At 43.7% G+C, this 14,737-nt stretch overlaps 1 protein-coding gene across 1 annotated transcript in view; it reads right to left on the reverse strand.

Annotated features, from left to right (window-relative positions):
- The window catches only part of ACBD3 (acyl-CoA binding domain containing 3), a 47,474-nt gene extending 33,115 nt beyond the window's left edge, over positions 1-14,359 (reverse strand). Inside the window, exon 1 of the mRNA XM_089685094.1 lies at positions 14,068-14,359. Coding sequence (XP_089541220.1) covers positions 14,068-14,278 — 211 coding nt within the window. The 5' untranslated portion in view covers positions 14,279-14,359. The remainder of the gene's footprint in view (positions 1-14,067) is intronic.
- Between the last annotated feature and the right edge of the window lie 378 nt (positions 14,360-14,737).

Genomic DNA, 14,737 nt, shown 5'->3' on the forward strand with positions numbered 1-14,737 from the left:
AGCAGAATCTTCAAGATGAATTGCCTCTGGATAGTGAAACAGGGCAACCAGCCAGCAGCCGTCTCCCTTTTGGAATCAGTCTCCATTTACACACACTGGCCTTGGCTGTAGCACATCTAGGTTAATAAGATGTGAGCCGAGTGCCGATACATACAGAGCTAAGACCTGACCATTTATCATCCTGGCTGCTTCAGGGTAGACAAACAAAAGACTACTGAGAAGCCTGAAAAAATACACATAACTCTTCCACTATAAATTGGAGGTTGGTTATAATTACACATCCACATAAAAGTATACATATATCCAGACCTGAGAGGAAAAGCTCTCCCGGACGAAGTTGTGTGTTTGCCTGGAGGTGATGTCAATCCAATGATATACGGCCAATCACATGACACAAATAGGCTGTGACTGGCCTTGTCTGTAACATGTGATCATTGTGATTAATCACAAATCACAGAGATCAACACAATAGTACACAAAGAATGAACGCCATCTATTTTTTTTTTTTTCTTCTTTAAACTGTCATGTGATCTGCTGTGACTGGTCACATCGACCATATGGCAGCGGGTCAGTACACTGATCTGTCATAGGCGGTGTCCGGTGGACACAGGTGGGTGACAGATCGTGCCACATTGTGTTCTGGGGAGGACGTCCACCCAAAATGGGGAAGGATTTAAAGTTTAAGTAAGCTGACTGGATGGCCTACTTTAAATAAGTTCACTTTTAGGAACATGTTAAAATGTTCCACCTGGTTTTAGGATGGAATATGTAACATGTTCCCAATGCTGCAGCCGCCGCCCGATGCCCCCCTTCCCTGACAAAACTACGGGGAGAAGTTCCCCGTACCAGCGGTCAGTGTTTAAAAACAGTGTGGCAGGATGGAGCTCCGCCCACATGACCGTGTCATTTATTCACAGTGTTCTGTGAGTGAATGAATGAACTACAAGTCCCGGACAGCCTTAGCGGCTTGTTGTTTTCCATTAACTACCACGGTGCTTTGGAGCGCTGTGGTGGTTCATTGAATCTTCCTGCCAGTATATCTGATTGCCCTTACATTCCGTACTGATCCCGTATTCTTGCTGATCGCAGGTACAATGCTTTACAGGCTCCTGCAGCAAAAAATAATAAATTCAAAAAATGCGCATTTATTATTTCAGGCCAAAAGGCCACTTAACCTTTAAAGTGTTACTAAACCCACAACAGTAAAATCAGTCTGTATATGCAGTAAAGAATGATTGTTATCATTGTGGAACCTAAGGGGATAATACTCTAATGTGTAAAAACACCATTTGATCCTGACTTCTCCTATCCTCCCCTTCTTATCTCCTGATAAAACACAGCGTGTGGAGTCACTCTGCACATTCCCAGTTTTGTGTGTATGGCTAGAGAGGGTTTTTTATTTTTTCCCTAGAGAGAGTGCATGTGATCAGCACAGGGTCAATCAGCACTGTCCAGACAGAGATTAGGGGTCCTGCATCTTCCTAGAGTAGAATGAAAACTCCTCCTACAAGTTGTAACATGTGCTGGGCTGGACACTGATAAAAGTTACAAGACTGCTCTAACTGCTGATGAGAAAAGGTATTTAGCGGCTTATATTTACTAAAACAATGCACGTCCATGTTGTGTGTACTGTGGGAGAGCAGACTCCTGGGTTTAGTAACACTTTAAAGCCTATTTTATGATCTCTGTAAAAAAAAAAAAAAAAGAAGAACAAAACAAAAAGGACAGTGAGAAGTCATATCCTGTAAATGAAAATCTGTCCTGTTGGAACTGTGGGCACACTATCACAAGGGCATGTGCTAACATGTGGGAGATAAATTCGACTGTCACTATCGATAGGTCACAGCAGAAAGGTTAACTATAATACAATTATTGCAGAAATGCAGATGGAGGCATATTGGACCTATATAACAGTATCACAAAACACAGCAGGTATAATCAATGACAACAAACAAAACAAAGAAAAAAGAAAATAGGCTGCACACCTTAAAGGCTAACCACAAAAGCGTATGTATTAACCTCCCTGGGGGTCTGATTATGTCAATGTTTTGAATGTCAAAGCGGTACATTGTTTTGCATGGAAATTTCAGTGTCTGATGAAGAATTTCCCCACAAATCACTATCGCTCAATTCTGCAAGTGATTCTAATTCACTATAGCTGTTTTCTAGCTATAAAAAGGGACGCTTTTTGGATGCCATGGACGTTGTCAAGTTTCCAGGCAGAAAGAAAGATAAAAGTGCAGCCAGGGCACAGGACAAAGCACTCGGGACAAAACTGAGGTGAAATGGTTTGATACAGTAATGTAATCCTAACAGATAACACTGTATTGTATGTCACGTTTTAACTTTTTTGAATCTCCCGCTGGTTCTGCCCCCCTGCGTCAAGGCGCTCGCAGGGAAGGGAACCCGGAAGACAGATGCTGGCATCGGCCGGAGGACATTGGGGGATCGCAGGGACAAGGTATGTTACACTACACACACACACTGGGTATTCCTGAGTCTGGCTCGGGGTTACCACTTTTGGTACTGAAAAGTAACCCTGAGCCACACTCAGGATTACCGCTAGGGAGGTTAATGAAAAAAATGTACAGAATAAAAACATTGGATCGGGGACCAGGTAGTCACCCCCAGTCGTAAACCCCCCACCCCTAATATGGGGGAGACCTCCCATAGTAGACACTCGCCGATGGTACCAAAGAGTGTCCCGTGTGTGCACAGCCCCTGCACCTCCCAAATGGACCCAACCCACCTCACCCAACACCACAACCTCCCCTAAACAGTCCCCCCAACCAACCAAACCAAGGCAACAAAACTCCCCCCACAAGAATGTCTCCCAAGGAACCCCAGTTCTCCTCCCACAATGACCTTCCCAAATCCACCTCCCAAAAAGAGAAAGAAGGGAGCTGAGGTGTAGCACTCACCCACTATAGCCCCCTACCCCCCAAACCCCACTAGATGAAAAGTCCCATCCACCAACACACTAAACGACAGAGCAATATATAGTTCCTATGGATAACAGTATACTGCAGTCAATGGGCCAGCCTAAATACATAGAGAATATGATAACCAATGCAGACCTGAAAGAGAATAACAAATATGGAGGGCTATAGCCTCTAAAGTCCAGCCTAAACAATCAGGTCACTAGTGCACTAGAAAATTATATATAAACCTGGTATGGCCAATCCAAAGGAAAAAGAGAAAAAAAAAAAAAAAGAGGAAAAAAAAGGGAAAAAAAAAAAAAGTGTGTTGACAATGATGTTCAACAGAAAGTATCTACTAAAAGTCCATGTATCAGATATTCCTCAGACAGCCTGCAATGATGAAAACAGGCTGATGACCAGGCAAAAACAGATCACAGTGCTCAGCAGAGGTAAACCTCCAAGATGGAGTCCAATCAGTATGTAGACATAAGGACACGGGTGGTCATACAATCAACAGGAATAGGTCAAAGATATAATGTGAGTATCTGCCACAGCAACCTCGTTGTGTGTGTAACTAGACCAGCCTGTGCAAGCCTGCACACAGCTAGTATGACCTAGATAGAAACATCGGGTCGCCAGTACTCACTGTATGATGGGACCACCAAGGTCCTGTGCATCAACCCGTGGCTTGTTGTCCCAATATAGTGGTCATGTCCTGTGGAGGCTCTGCTAGTATCATGGACGGGATGCCATATCTGTGCTGGTACAGTCCTGTGAAGACACCATGCGGTGTGGAGGTGGCGTGCGGGGGATGGAGGGAGGGGGCAAGTGACCATGTTGACGCGTTTCGTCCCACCAACTTCTGGGACTTCTTCAGAGCAATTGGCTACACAGGTTGTCAGTGATTATATATCATCAGAGGTATCCACTCTCAAATCAGTTAAAGAGATCTCTCCTTTCATCTAACAACTATCATTCACACATAAAGGGAAGGTGGGAAAAAAAAATGGATCGGGGAGGGGAGGAAAGGGAACCATATAAATCCACACAACAATACCATAAAAAAGGGGAGGAAAAAGAAAACTGCCTGCACCGTCTGCAGCAACCTGACCCAATAGCTATATACACAGTTGTATCATTTCTGAAAAAAAGGCCCCAATAGCCATATAACCTCTCATTTCTATTTGACAGGAGGATGAGAAGATAGGGAACGGAAGCATATATATATATATATATATATATATATGAACTGTATTCTGGATGATACCTGAACATATAGACCAACAAACCACCCAGTATTGTAAAGCATAGGGTACAGTAAGCAAATAGTTGGATCATATAGAACAGCCCAACACATCACTGTAAATTCCAAAGTGCAATAAGAGGGATCTAGCAGAGCCAGACTGGCTCATAGGAAACATTATAAAGACAGTTCACTATTGAGTCCTTTAGGGGTCATCGACTCCTTCAGAAAGATCTACATGGCCTCCTTCTGGAGGAGTATTTTATCTCTATCTCATATCCTCTCTGATAGTTCTAATTTATACATCACCAGACATTTGAGTCCCTGGGTGGATCCACCATGTTCATTTCTAAAATGTATGGCTACTGGTGATTTATCATTACTTGTCAGATGTTCACCCATCCGTTTCCTAAATTCCCTTCTTGTCTTGCCTATATAGATTTTCCCACATGGGCATATTATCTGATAGACAACAAAACTAAAAAACAAAACAAAAAAAGCTTCTTCCATTAACGTGTAAAGGGGATATCACTGCTGCAGACAGATATTATTCTCTTATATACTCTTGTTTTCTAACAGGCATTTTGGCCCTTTTGGGTCACTTCAAGGTGGTTAGGGGGCAATTCAGCCGTTTATGGATTATTTCCTATTGGTTGTCATGCATATTCACTTTATCACATGCACTTTCTGAAGTCGTTGGATTATTTGGTGTTTTACGCACCTTTGAACTAATTTTATGTGACACTTTAAAAGAGTTTTTTTATTTAAATTTTTTTGTGCTATCACTTTAATAATGTTTATTTGTTCATTATATTTTGTCTTCTAATAGCTGCATTTGTCACTGTTGTGATATTTAATCCCACATTTAGGGATTCACGGAGATTTTTTCACAAATTTTTCACTTTTATTTGGCGAATTTATAGCCTCTGTGGTCACCATTATTATCAGTGTGATAATTGATCCCACATTTAGGGATTCACAATTTTTATTATTTATTAATATTATTCATAATATTGCAGTCCTAGTAGGACTTTATTATTTCTTTCACTGGCATTTATTTTTATAGTATTTATTCACTTTCTCGTCCCAGTATGGATCCCTTAGTGGATCAGTTCACTTTATGATCGGTGAGTGATTGGTTTATTTATTCACTGAATTACACTGGGGCAATTAATAGTCACATATAAGTTTGATATGAGCTATTTTGGATGATTTTAACCATTTTGTGCATTTTATTTATATTTAGTACATCTGCTATTTTGGGATAAGCTAGTGTGGGATTACGGTATTATTTGGGGTAGCGCTGCACCATATTATCTATATTTATGGGGACCTGCCAATGGGTCGCGTATATGAAGCCATTGGGTAACCGCATGTGGGATGGAGGAGTACAAAGATTCAATGTCTATACCAGCCAATATACAGTCCTTTGGGACTGAGAGTTCAGTAAGAATACATAGGATATCTGTAGAGTCAAAGGACACAAGAGGAGAGTTCCCTAACAAGCTGTTAAATGCGCTGGTCAACATATTTGCCATTTGTTTCCGGGGAAGGAATCCCCTTAGAATAATGGGTCTTCCCAGTGGCTTGTTGATATTTTTATGTACTATGGAGTAACGTAAAAAGTAGGGATATTATATTCATCCACATAAAGATATTGATATTCTTCTTTAGTGACCAGTCCCACCTCGTATGCCTTATCCATCCGATAGTTAATTTAATCAACTAGCCTCGGGAAGGGATTGTGGCTGCATTTTTCATAGCAGTCTACATCAAGAATTTGTCTGTAGATTTCATCTACATAATCTTTTTCCTGCCAGAGGACCACATCGCCCCCTTTGTCACTAGGTTTGAAAATACATCCAGATAACATTCTCAGTTCGCTCAGGGCTAGCCGTTCTCCCAACGTCAAATTGTCGGGAGCCGGTTCAATTGATTCCCAGTCGATAGCACGTATCTCCACCGTGACGGATTCAAGAAACAGTTGGAGGTGTCTATTCGTGCCAAAGCTAGGGAATAGTGTGGATTTATTTGCCAGGCCCAAGAGGGGCAGAAGGTCGAGAAGGCCAGAATCAAGTATTCCCCTCAATGAGATTAATCATCTCTTCTTCACTTAGGCCATTCAGGTCCTCTAGAGGCTGGTGGGTCTTTGCAGTTTCCGTTTTTTTACCAAAAACAACAATTTAAAAGTCACACGTCTTAGAAAAAGACAAATGTGAGGTATAATCAATGACATACTTAAAGATTTTAGAGGTTCCAACTAGAAAGAAAAAAAAAAAAAAAAAAAAAAAACTTACCTGTCCTGTGCAATTGTTTTGCACAGAGCAGCCCTGATCCTCCTTCTCGGGTCCCCCACTGGCACTTCTGGCCCCTTCCCCTTGCTAAGTGCCTATGTCTATGGGACACACAGACCATGGCTCAGTCCCACCCCTTGCAGCATCTATACTGGCTGTGATTGACAGCAGCGGGAGCCAATGGCTCTCTCTGCAGAGTCTCAGCCAATGAGGATTGAGCCCAATTAGGTGCAAGGAAAATCAACACACTTATGTTGAAGACGGTTTTAAAAACATCGACAGCCCCCACCCACATTGTTCTCAGAGACAGAGTCCTCTTAAGGTGCCTTAAAACAGAAATATAGGCAAAACCTTTTTTTCCATTTGGATAGAGTAAGAGAGGGTTATAACCTCTGTAAGATTTATTTTTGCCATCTTTATCCGATTGGGGAGATTTACCTTCACTTCCTGTCCCATAGCCAAACAGGAAGTCAGAGGGAATCCCTGCCATTTAGGGAATTTCTTGGGGAAACCCAGCTTACCAGAACGAGTGTCCCTATTGGAAGAATTCCCCTCTATTACTTTTGTGGGGATAACCCAAAATGTGGGATTTTCTTTCACTTTCAATGATAATAAACAGGACAAATGGAGAGGGGGAAATCTCCCTAACGGGGACACAAACAGCAATAGAAACTGACAGGTATTCTAATTCCACGCCACCAAAAAAAAAAAAATGTTTTGTATTTAGTTATACTTTAATCCTTTCCCTGCTATGTCCGTACGACCCTACTGTTTCCAGCTGGCCAGACCTGTACGCCATACAGACCTGTATTCCTCCTCTGCTGTAAAGTCATGAGCTTATACCAAAACTGTTCAGCAGACACCTCTGAACAAAATAACAGCTCTGATCAGAGGATGATAATCCACAGATCAGAGGTATTCACCTAAAATCTAGCACTGCCCCCCCCCCCACACCCCTAATCCCCTGCTCCGCAAATTTTCTTAGATTCTTGGATTTCTCTCCCCCCCACCACTGTCACCTCACAATTCACCTGTGCTCCTTTCTTTTCCCTCTTCCCCACCTAACTAAACCCAGTGGCACCGATTCTCTACCCTTCCCCACGATCCTGCCCACCGATCCCTCCATGCATCTTTGGACCTGCTTCCCTCCCACCAGCTTTATATGTTGTAGGGAAGCAGCAGAGAAATGGAAAAAACACTTTTAAAAACCTGCCCCCCGCCACCGTTCCGACCCCCACCGCCGCAGTGTCCCCCCTCACTGATCCTCTGGCACCCCTCCCTGCAGTGCTGTCAGCCTGCTTTCCATCCCCCCTCCCAGGGCTGCAGCTGATTCTCCAGAGGGAGATCGCTGTCAGGATGGAGAGTGGGGGGACTAGTAAACATGTGTTTACCAGTCCCCTTCCTTTCCTTAATGAACACAGACAGAGATCCCTACTGATCACTTCTGTGTTCACTGACACATAGTAAACTGTGTTTACTATGTGTCAGTTTATAAATGAATAGGACTTTCTATGTAGAGATCTCCATTCATGTGCATTGCAGAAAAATGGACTGAGCTCTAATTCTTTTGTCCCTTTCTCGGTCTCAAACAGAGACATCAAAAGGTCTATTTAGACCTCTGATATTTCAAAAAAGCACCCCCCCAATTGTACAAAATATTAAAAATAAAATTGTAAAAAATAAAAAAAAAACCACAGTGAGCCCTTGTTCACACTAAGGCCCCTTTCACATGGGCAGACCATTTGTTCGTTTTTCATCCATCCGTTGACAGAAGAAAAACATCCGTTTACATCTGTGTCAATTACAGTATGTTTTTTAAATGTACAAGGGTACATCCAGATCCATTGAAATGGAATAGAATGGATGTAAATGGATGTTATCTGCTGACATCAGTTCCGTTTATATCCGTTTTGAGGCAAGAAAATTTTTTGCTTATACTTTTTTCACCTCTGATTGGTCTGAAACAACGAAGTAAAAACATATGCAAAAATGGATGTGGACTGATGTAAACTGAACTGATATAAACAAAAGTGAAAACTGAAGTAAACTGAACTTAAAACTGATGCAAACTGAGTTGTTTTTCCTTTGAAAAAAATGTGACTGATTGGATGATGCCCATGTGAAAAGGGTCTAAACCGCAGTTGCGGGTTGGTTGCAGGTGCAGGAATTGGACCTGTTTCGGCACCCGCAATCATCCGCATCACATTTCTCTTGCAAGACGCACGGTATCTCATCCCGTATCTTACTCGCAGGTGAGGGAACCACACGGAAACCGCGTAGTCAAAAAGACTGATGTGACACTTTACATATCGCTGCGCACATCAGAATGAGAGCAATAATTCTAGCACCAGACCTCCTCCGTAAAGCTAAACTGATGACCTATAAGGGGCTTTAAAAGGGTAGCCTATAAAAAAAATATAGGGTACTGAAGTTTGTCGTTATTTAGCGAGCACACGCAAATTTAAGGTTTGACGTGTTGGATATCTATTTACTCGGTGGAACCTCATCTTTTATATTTTACCAAAAAATAGGATAATGTATTGCTTTCTTGTGTCCTAAAATTAATTTTGTGTATTTTTTACTATAATTTTGCTTTTCCTAGACCTTTACGGTAATATGAAACATAAAAAATTAGAACTACCCTGCTTTTATTCTCTAGGGTCTCTGATTTCAGAAAATGTATAATGTTTGGGGTTTTATGTAATCTTCAAGCCTAAAATGATTTTTTAAATGTGTGCAAAAAACGCAAAAACGGCTCTGGCAGCAAAAGGGATAAAGGATAAGCCCTGACCCACCCGTTCCTGAAGAACACCCCAATCAGTGCTCATTACACTGCAAGGTCTTTCCCTTCCCTGCTATCCCCCAGGTGCGGTGCTGGAGACAGGCAGGGAGGGGAGATAAACCATGCAATGTTAAAAACAAACATTTAAGTCGCCATAGAAACCCTTTTGTTTTTAAAAGTCCCATTCCTAAAATCACCTCCGATTTATTGATTTTGATAACTGAGTTTTTTTTTTTATCAGGACAAGTAGATTGTCATGAGGGACAAGTAGATTGGGGCTCCGATTTAGTCCCTGGACAAGACGTTTTATCAAACATTTCCACACTCCTGTACTGATCTTCTCAGCTGCGATGCAGACTTCCAACATAACCCTAAAGCCCAACTCTAGGCAAAAACAAACAATTTCCCATCCGATCTTCCCACCCATTATGTGAGGCTACTTTTTTTGTCTTGCCTGCTGAAAATAGACATACTCATCTAAGTATGAGTATATCATCCCTCACCAGATGTAAAGATTAACCCTCGCTGTCCTGGTCTCCTACCAACCACTAACAATGATGCAATTCCTCTTCTGGATAGCCAACAAAAGTGTCCACATCATGCAGGCAGCACTGTAGATACCTAAAGAAGGACCTCACCAGCAAAAAATGGATAAAAAGGGTATTTAGATTTATTTTTTTCTCCAGCGATCAGAGATAGCAGCCTCTCAACATGTTTACCCCAGAAAAATTCTTGAAACGTGAGGAGTGTTGCAAAAACAGCCGCTGCTCAATCACCTATTTTCACCACCCCCTGGCTACCCATGCAAATAAGGCCTTAAGCCTCAGTTCACACTATGAAATGCATAGGAACGCGCAGTACATTCCTGTTTGATTCACATGTGATCCAGTGCAGTGCGATTTGAGCCCATTCATTTTGAATGGGCTCAAATTGTACTGCATTGCACCAAATGTAGTGCATGCACTACTTTTGGAAACACACTGCAACCAGTTTGCATTGTACATTTTTATCATGTGATCTGCTGCAGGCAAACACACTGCATTTACAACCTGCATTTTGGGTGTCATGAACTTGACACTGACACCCCCTGCCAACCGCAACTGCAGTACGATTTGAACGTGCTTCGGGAAACGTGAACAGATCGTGAGTTTGCTGCACCACGCTCTAGTGTGAACCTAGGCTCAAGCGCAACTAAACTCAAAAACAAAAAATGTATTATATTGTAGTTTACCAATCATTAGAAGTGATGACACCACCCTGCCTCTCTACCTTGATTAGTCAGAATGCTTTTGTATGCATTCAGAAAATGAAAAGCATTCTTTGGATGGTGCCCCTGCTGAGCGGACAACCTCCTGTGTTCACAAGACAGCATGTCAGCCACTCAAAATAGGACCCAAAAGCTAGTTGAGATCACACCATTGAAGTGGTATCTACTTCAGTGATTTCCAGCTTCCAGGGGGAACAGCCAGATATGGCATATACAGAGTTACATTGATCTAAGCTGGACCAATGTAACTATGTACAAAATATCCATACCTGGAACTCTTCTTTAAGGTACTTGTTACAAAGTAAAGTCTGCTCTACAAATGCAATGATTATTTATTATTTATTTCAGGTACTTATATAGCGCCGTCAGTTTACGCAGCGCTTTACATATATATTGTACATTATCATCAGTCCCTAACCCTCAAGGAGTGTACAATCTAAGGTCCCTAACTTACATTCATATATACATGGGCCAATTTAGACAGGATCCAATTAGCCTACCAGCATGTTTTTGGACTGTGGGAGGAAACCGGAGTACCCGGAGGAAACCCACGCAGGCACAGGGAGAACATGCAAACTCCAGGCAGGTGGTGCCATGGTTGGGATTTGAACCAACGACCCTAGTACTGCCAGGCAGAAGTGCTAACCATTTAGCCATTATGATTATATATGATTATAAAAGGAAACTTCTATAAAATCAATATGTAAGTGAGACGGTTTTCATAAAACCAAACTGGAAAACAATATGAACGTTAAGTATTAAAATATTCAGATCCATTTTAGTCTGCCATCTGTATCACCCTTTCTAGTGGGTCCTGGTAATTATGGTCACTACGGTTAAAGTAACAGGAAATCCAAAATTTTAAATTTGCACCGGAACAAGAAGAGGGGAAGTCTTACAACAGAGGCAGTTGACAAGACAGTGACAAAAAGGAACTCCTTCACTTTTGAGAGATTTTCTCTGACGTTCTGTTTTGTCTATAGGACAGGAAGTAAAAGGTGAGTATCCCAACCAATGGGACACAGGAATAAATGTGTGTATATAAGTGTGCATTTATATATATCACATAAAAGCTACTTTCATAGTAATGGTAATGACACTAAGTATTGTTGAAAATGTCACCGACACAGATGAGTTGGACAAGGTGTGCTGGAATGAGGAAGAAAGCCCAATGAATAAGTGTGACATCACCACACTGTATGGATGTACATTCACCGGCCACTTTATTAGGTACACCTGTTCAACTGCTTGGTAACGCAAACTGCTAATCAGCCAATCACATGGCAGCAACTCAATGCATATAGGTATGTAGATGTGGTGAAGATGACTTGCTGAGGTTCAAACCGAACATCAGAATGGGGAAGAAAGGGATTTAGATGGCTTTGAACTTGGCATGGTTGTTGATGCCAGACGGGCTGGTCTGAGTATTTAAAAAACTGCTGATCTATTGTGATTTTCACAAACAGCCATCTGTAGGGTTTACAGAGAATGGTCCGAAAAAGAGAAAATATCCAGTGAGCGGCAGTTGTCAGCTTTAAATACACTTCTTACAAATGGGTATACACGGTATGCTATCCAGTCGGATGGGTACAGCAGGATATCACTGAATGTCTCTGTTCTCCCACAGCAGGCAGATAAGAGAAGGATGAGCATGTGGAATTCTAAACACATCCTGCTCTAATTCCTCTATCCATAACCAAGTGTTCATTTCATGGAGTTACTATGATAATATAGATCAATACAACACAGTCCTTATACACAGCAAACACCATTGTCAACGGGACACAGAGAGAAACTATATTTACAATGGGACCATGCAGTAGGGGGGAGTGGTAATTACGTTTCTGGGTACCATTGGGATGGGGTAAGGTAACCAAAAAGGCATGAGGCTACATGAAACAAGTATTAGTACTGGGGGGCCCAGGGCAAAAATACCAGCAAGCTCCGACACAAGTAAAGGGATCTCATTGTACAGTGTGCCAGGCAAGAGGCCCCATGAAAGAGTAGCAGCAGGACCCATGGCACAGGCAGCAGGCTGCAAAGGGATCCCACAGTATGAAATCGATAGGTATAGGGCCCCAGAGTACTGGCACCAGTACAGCAACCCCATGAAGCAGACATCCCACTGTGCAGTCAGCATAGCAGAGACAGAAGATATGTGGCCCCACAATGCAGGGGACCCATAAAGAGGGCAGTGGTGTCAACTGTCTCATGACATAGGGCCCTCAGTATGAGATATGAATACCTATAGTCATACAGGCAGTACTGGAGCCCCACAATACAGTCATCATATGGGGACCCATAGTAAATACTTCAATACAGGGGCCCCATAACAAAGCCACCAGTATAGGAGCCCCACGATGACAACAGCAGGATGAAGTTGGATAATATGGGCATCCTTAATACAGACTGCAGAACACGGGTCCTAAAACCAGTATGGAAACTTAGTACATATCACAGTACCGGGGGCCCATCCTGTAGTTAGATGAGATGGGGCCACATATTATAGACAGCTATACAAAGGCCACAAGATGGCAATACAGAAATCCCACAGAACAGTCACTGATATGTAGGCTCATTGTGCAATGGTATATAGGGACTCAGAGTGCTAAGCAATACAGGGGCCCCACAGTACATTCATATGATATGGGGACCCATAGTGTACATACAGGGGCCCTACAGAAGTCATGATATCAAGCAAAGCAGTACAGGGGCCCCATAGTACATTCAGATGACATAGGGGACAATACTGCAATGATTTATGGGAACCCAAAGTGCAAAGTAGCACAGGGTCATGTGATCCGGGGACCCAGCATATAAAGCAATACAGGAAACACATAGTACATTCAGATGATGTGGGCACCTACAGTAGGAAATAGTACAGGGGCCCCACAGTACAGTCACATAATATGGACACCCACAGTACAAAATAGTACAGGGGCCCCACAGTACAGTCATGTGACATGGGGACCCATACTGCAAAGTAGTACAGGGGCCCCACAGTAGTCACGTGATATGGGGACCCATACTTCAAAGTAGTACAGGGGCCCCTCAGTACATTCAGATGATATGGGGACCCATACTGCAAAGTAGTACAGGGGCCCCACAGTACAGTCACGTGATATGGAGACCCATACTGCAAAGTAGTACAGGGGCCCCTCAGTACATTCAAATGATATAGGGACCCATACTGCAATGCTATATACTGATGTACAGTAGTACAGGGTCCCAGTCACATGACTCGAGGAGCCACAGTGTAAAAATACAGGGGCCCCATAGTACATTGAGATGATATGGTGATCCATCCAGTCCTAAGTAGTACAGGGGTCTAATATTACACTCAGGTGACATGGGGCCCTATAATGCAAAACAGTTCAGGGGCCCTCTAGGACAGTCACATGACATGGGGCCCCATAGTACTGTCCACTAATATGTATAATTAGATGAGGACCTTTTGGCAGCAGAGAGGCCTCACTTTCCATTCATTTAAGATGGGGCCCCACATACAGCCGGCAGTACTGGGTCCTCAGGGGCCCCTCCCCTCCTCAGGTGCCTCTCACCTTTGAAGAATTTCAGTGCCAGTGAGTATAGCTCCTCCAGGCTGAAGCCCCAGCGCTGCTCCATGCTGAGCTGTCCGGCCTCGTCCTCCTCCTCCACCGCCGGCTCCCCTTCTTCCTCCGCCCCCTGTGGCGGCTCTTCCTCCTGGTCGGGGCTCAGTGTCAGCCCGTCTATGGAGACCTCCAGCCTTTCTACTCCGCTCACCACCGCCATCCTGCCCCGGCCACGTCCCGACTTCCGGCTCCCAGACACGGGGGCGCGCACGTCACCTCCGCCAGCCAGCCAGTCACCTCACGCCGGAGCTCATGCGCAGGAATGCCGGGCGTGGAGCGCGCGGCGCTTCCTCGCCCCCCTCCAGCTGTCGCCAGTGACGGACCCGCCCCCCCGAGCTGTCGCCACTGACGGGCCCGCCCCCGCCTCCTGCTACAGGCACAGCCAATGAAGGAGTGACAACTGGCCCTGGTTGCCGGGGACACACAGGCCGAACCTCTGTGTCCCTGGTTGCTGTGGACACCCCCTGGCCGCACTCCTCTGTCCTCACTGGGCCTGGTGTCCAGGAACAGCCCTGACGTTTGCGGGGATCCGTGTGTTACGGAGTTTTCATTTTTCAGAAGCTTGAAAATCTTGAGATTTTTGGCACGATGGTGGTGCGCTGGGCTTCAATGGTTCCTC

The sequence above is a fragment of the Staurois parvus genome, unplaced genomic scaffold (assembly GCF_062004578.1).
Source record: "Staurois parvus isolate SC_StPar_1 unplaced genomic scaffold, SC_StPar_1.0 ptg000362l, whole genome shotgun sequence".
Classification (NCBI taxonomy): Eukaryota; Metazoa; Chordata; class Amphibia; order Anura; family Ranidae; genus Staurois; species Staurois parvus.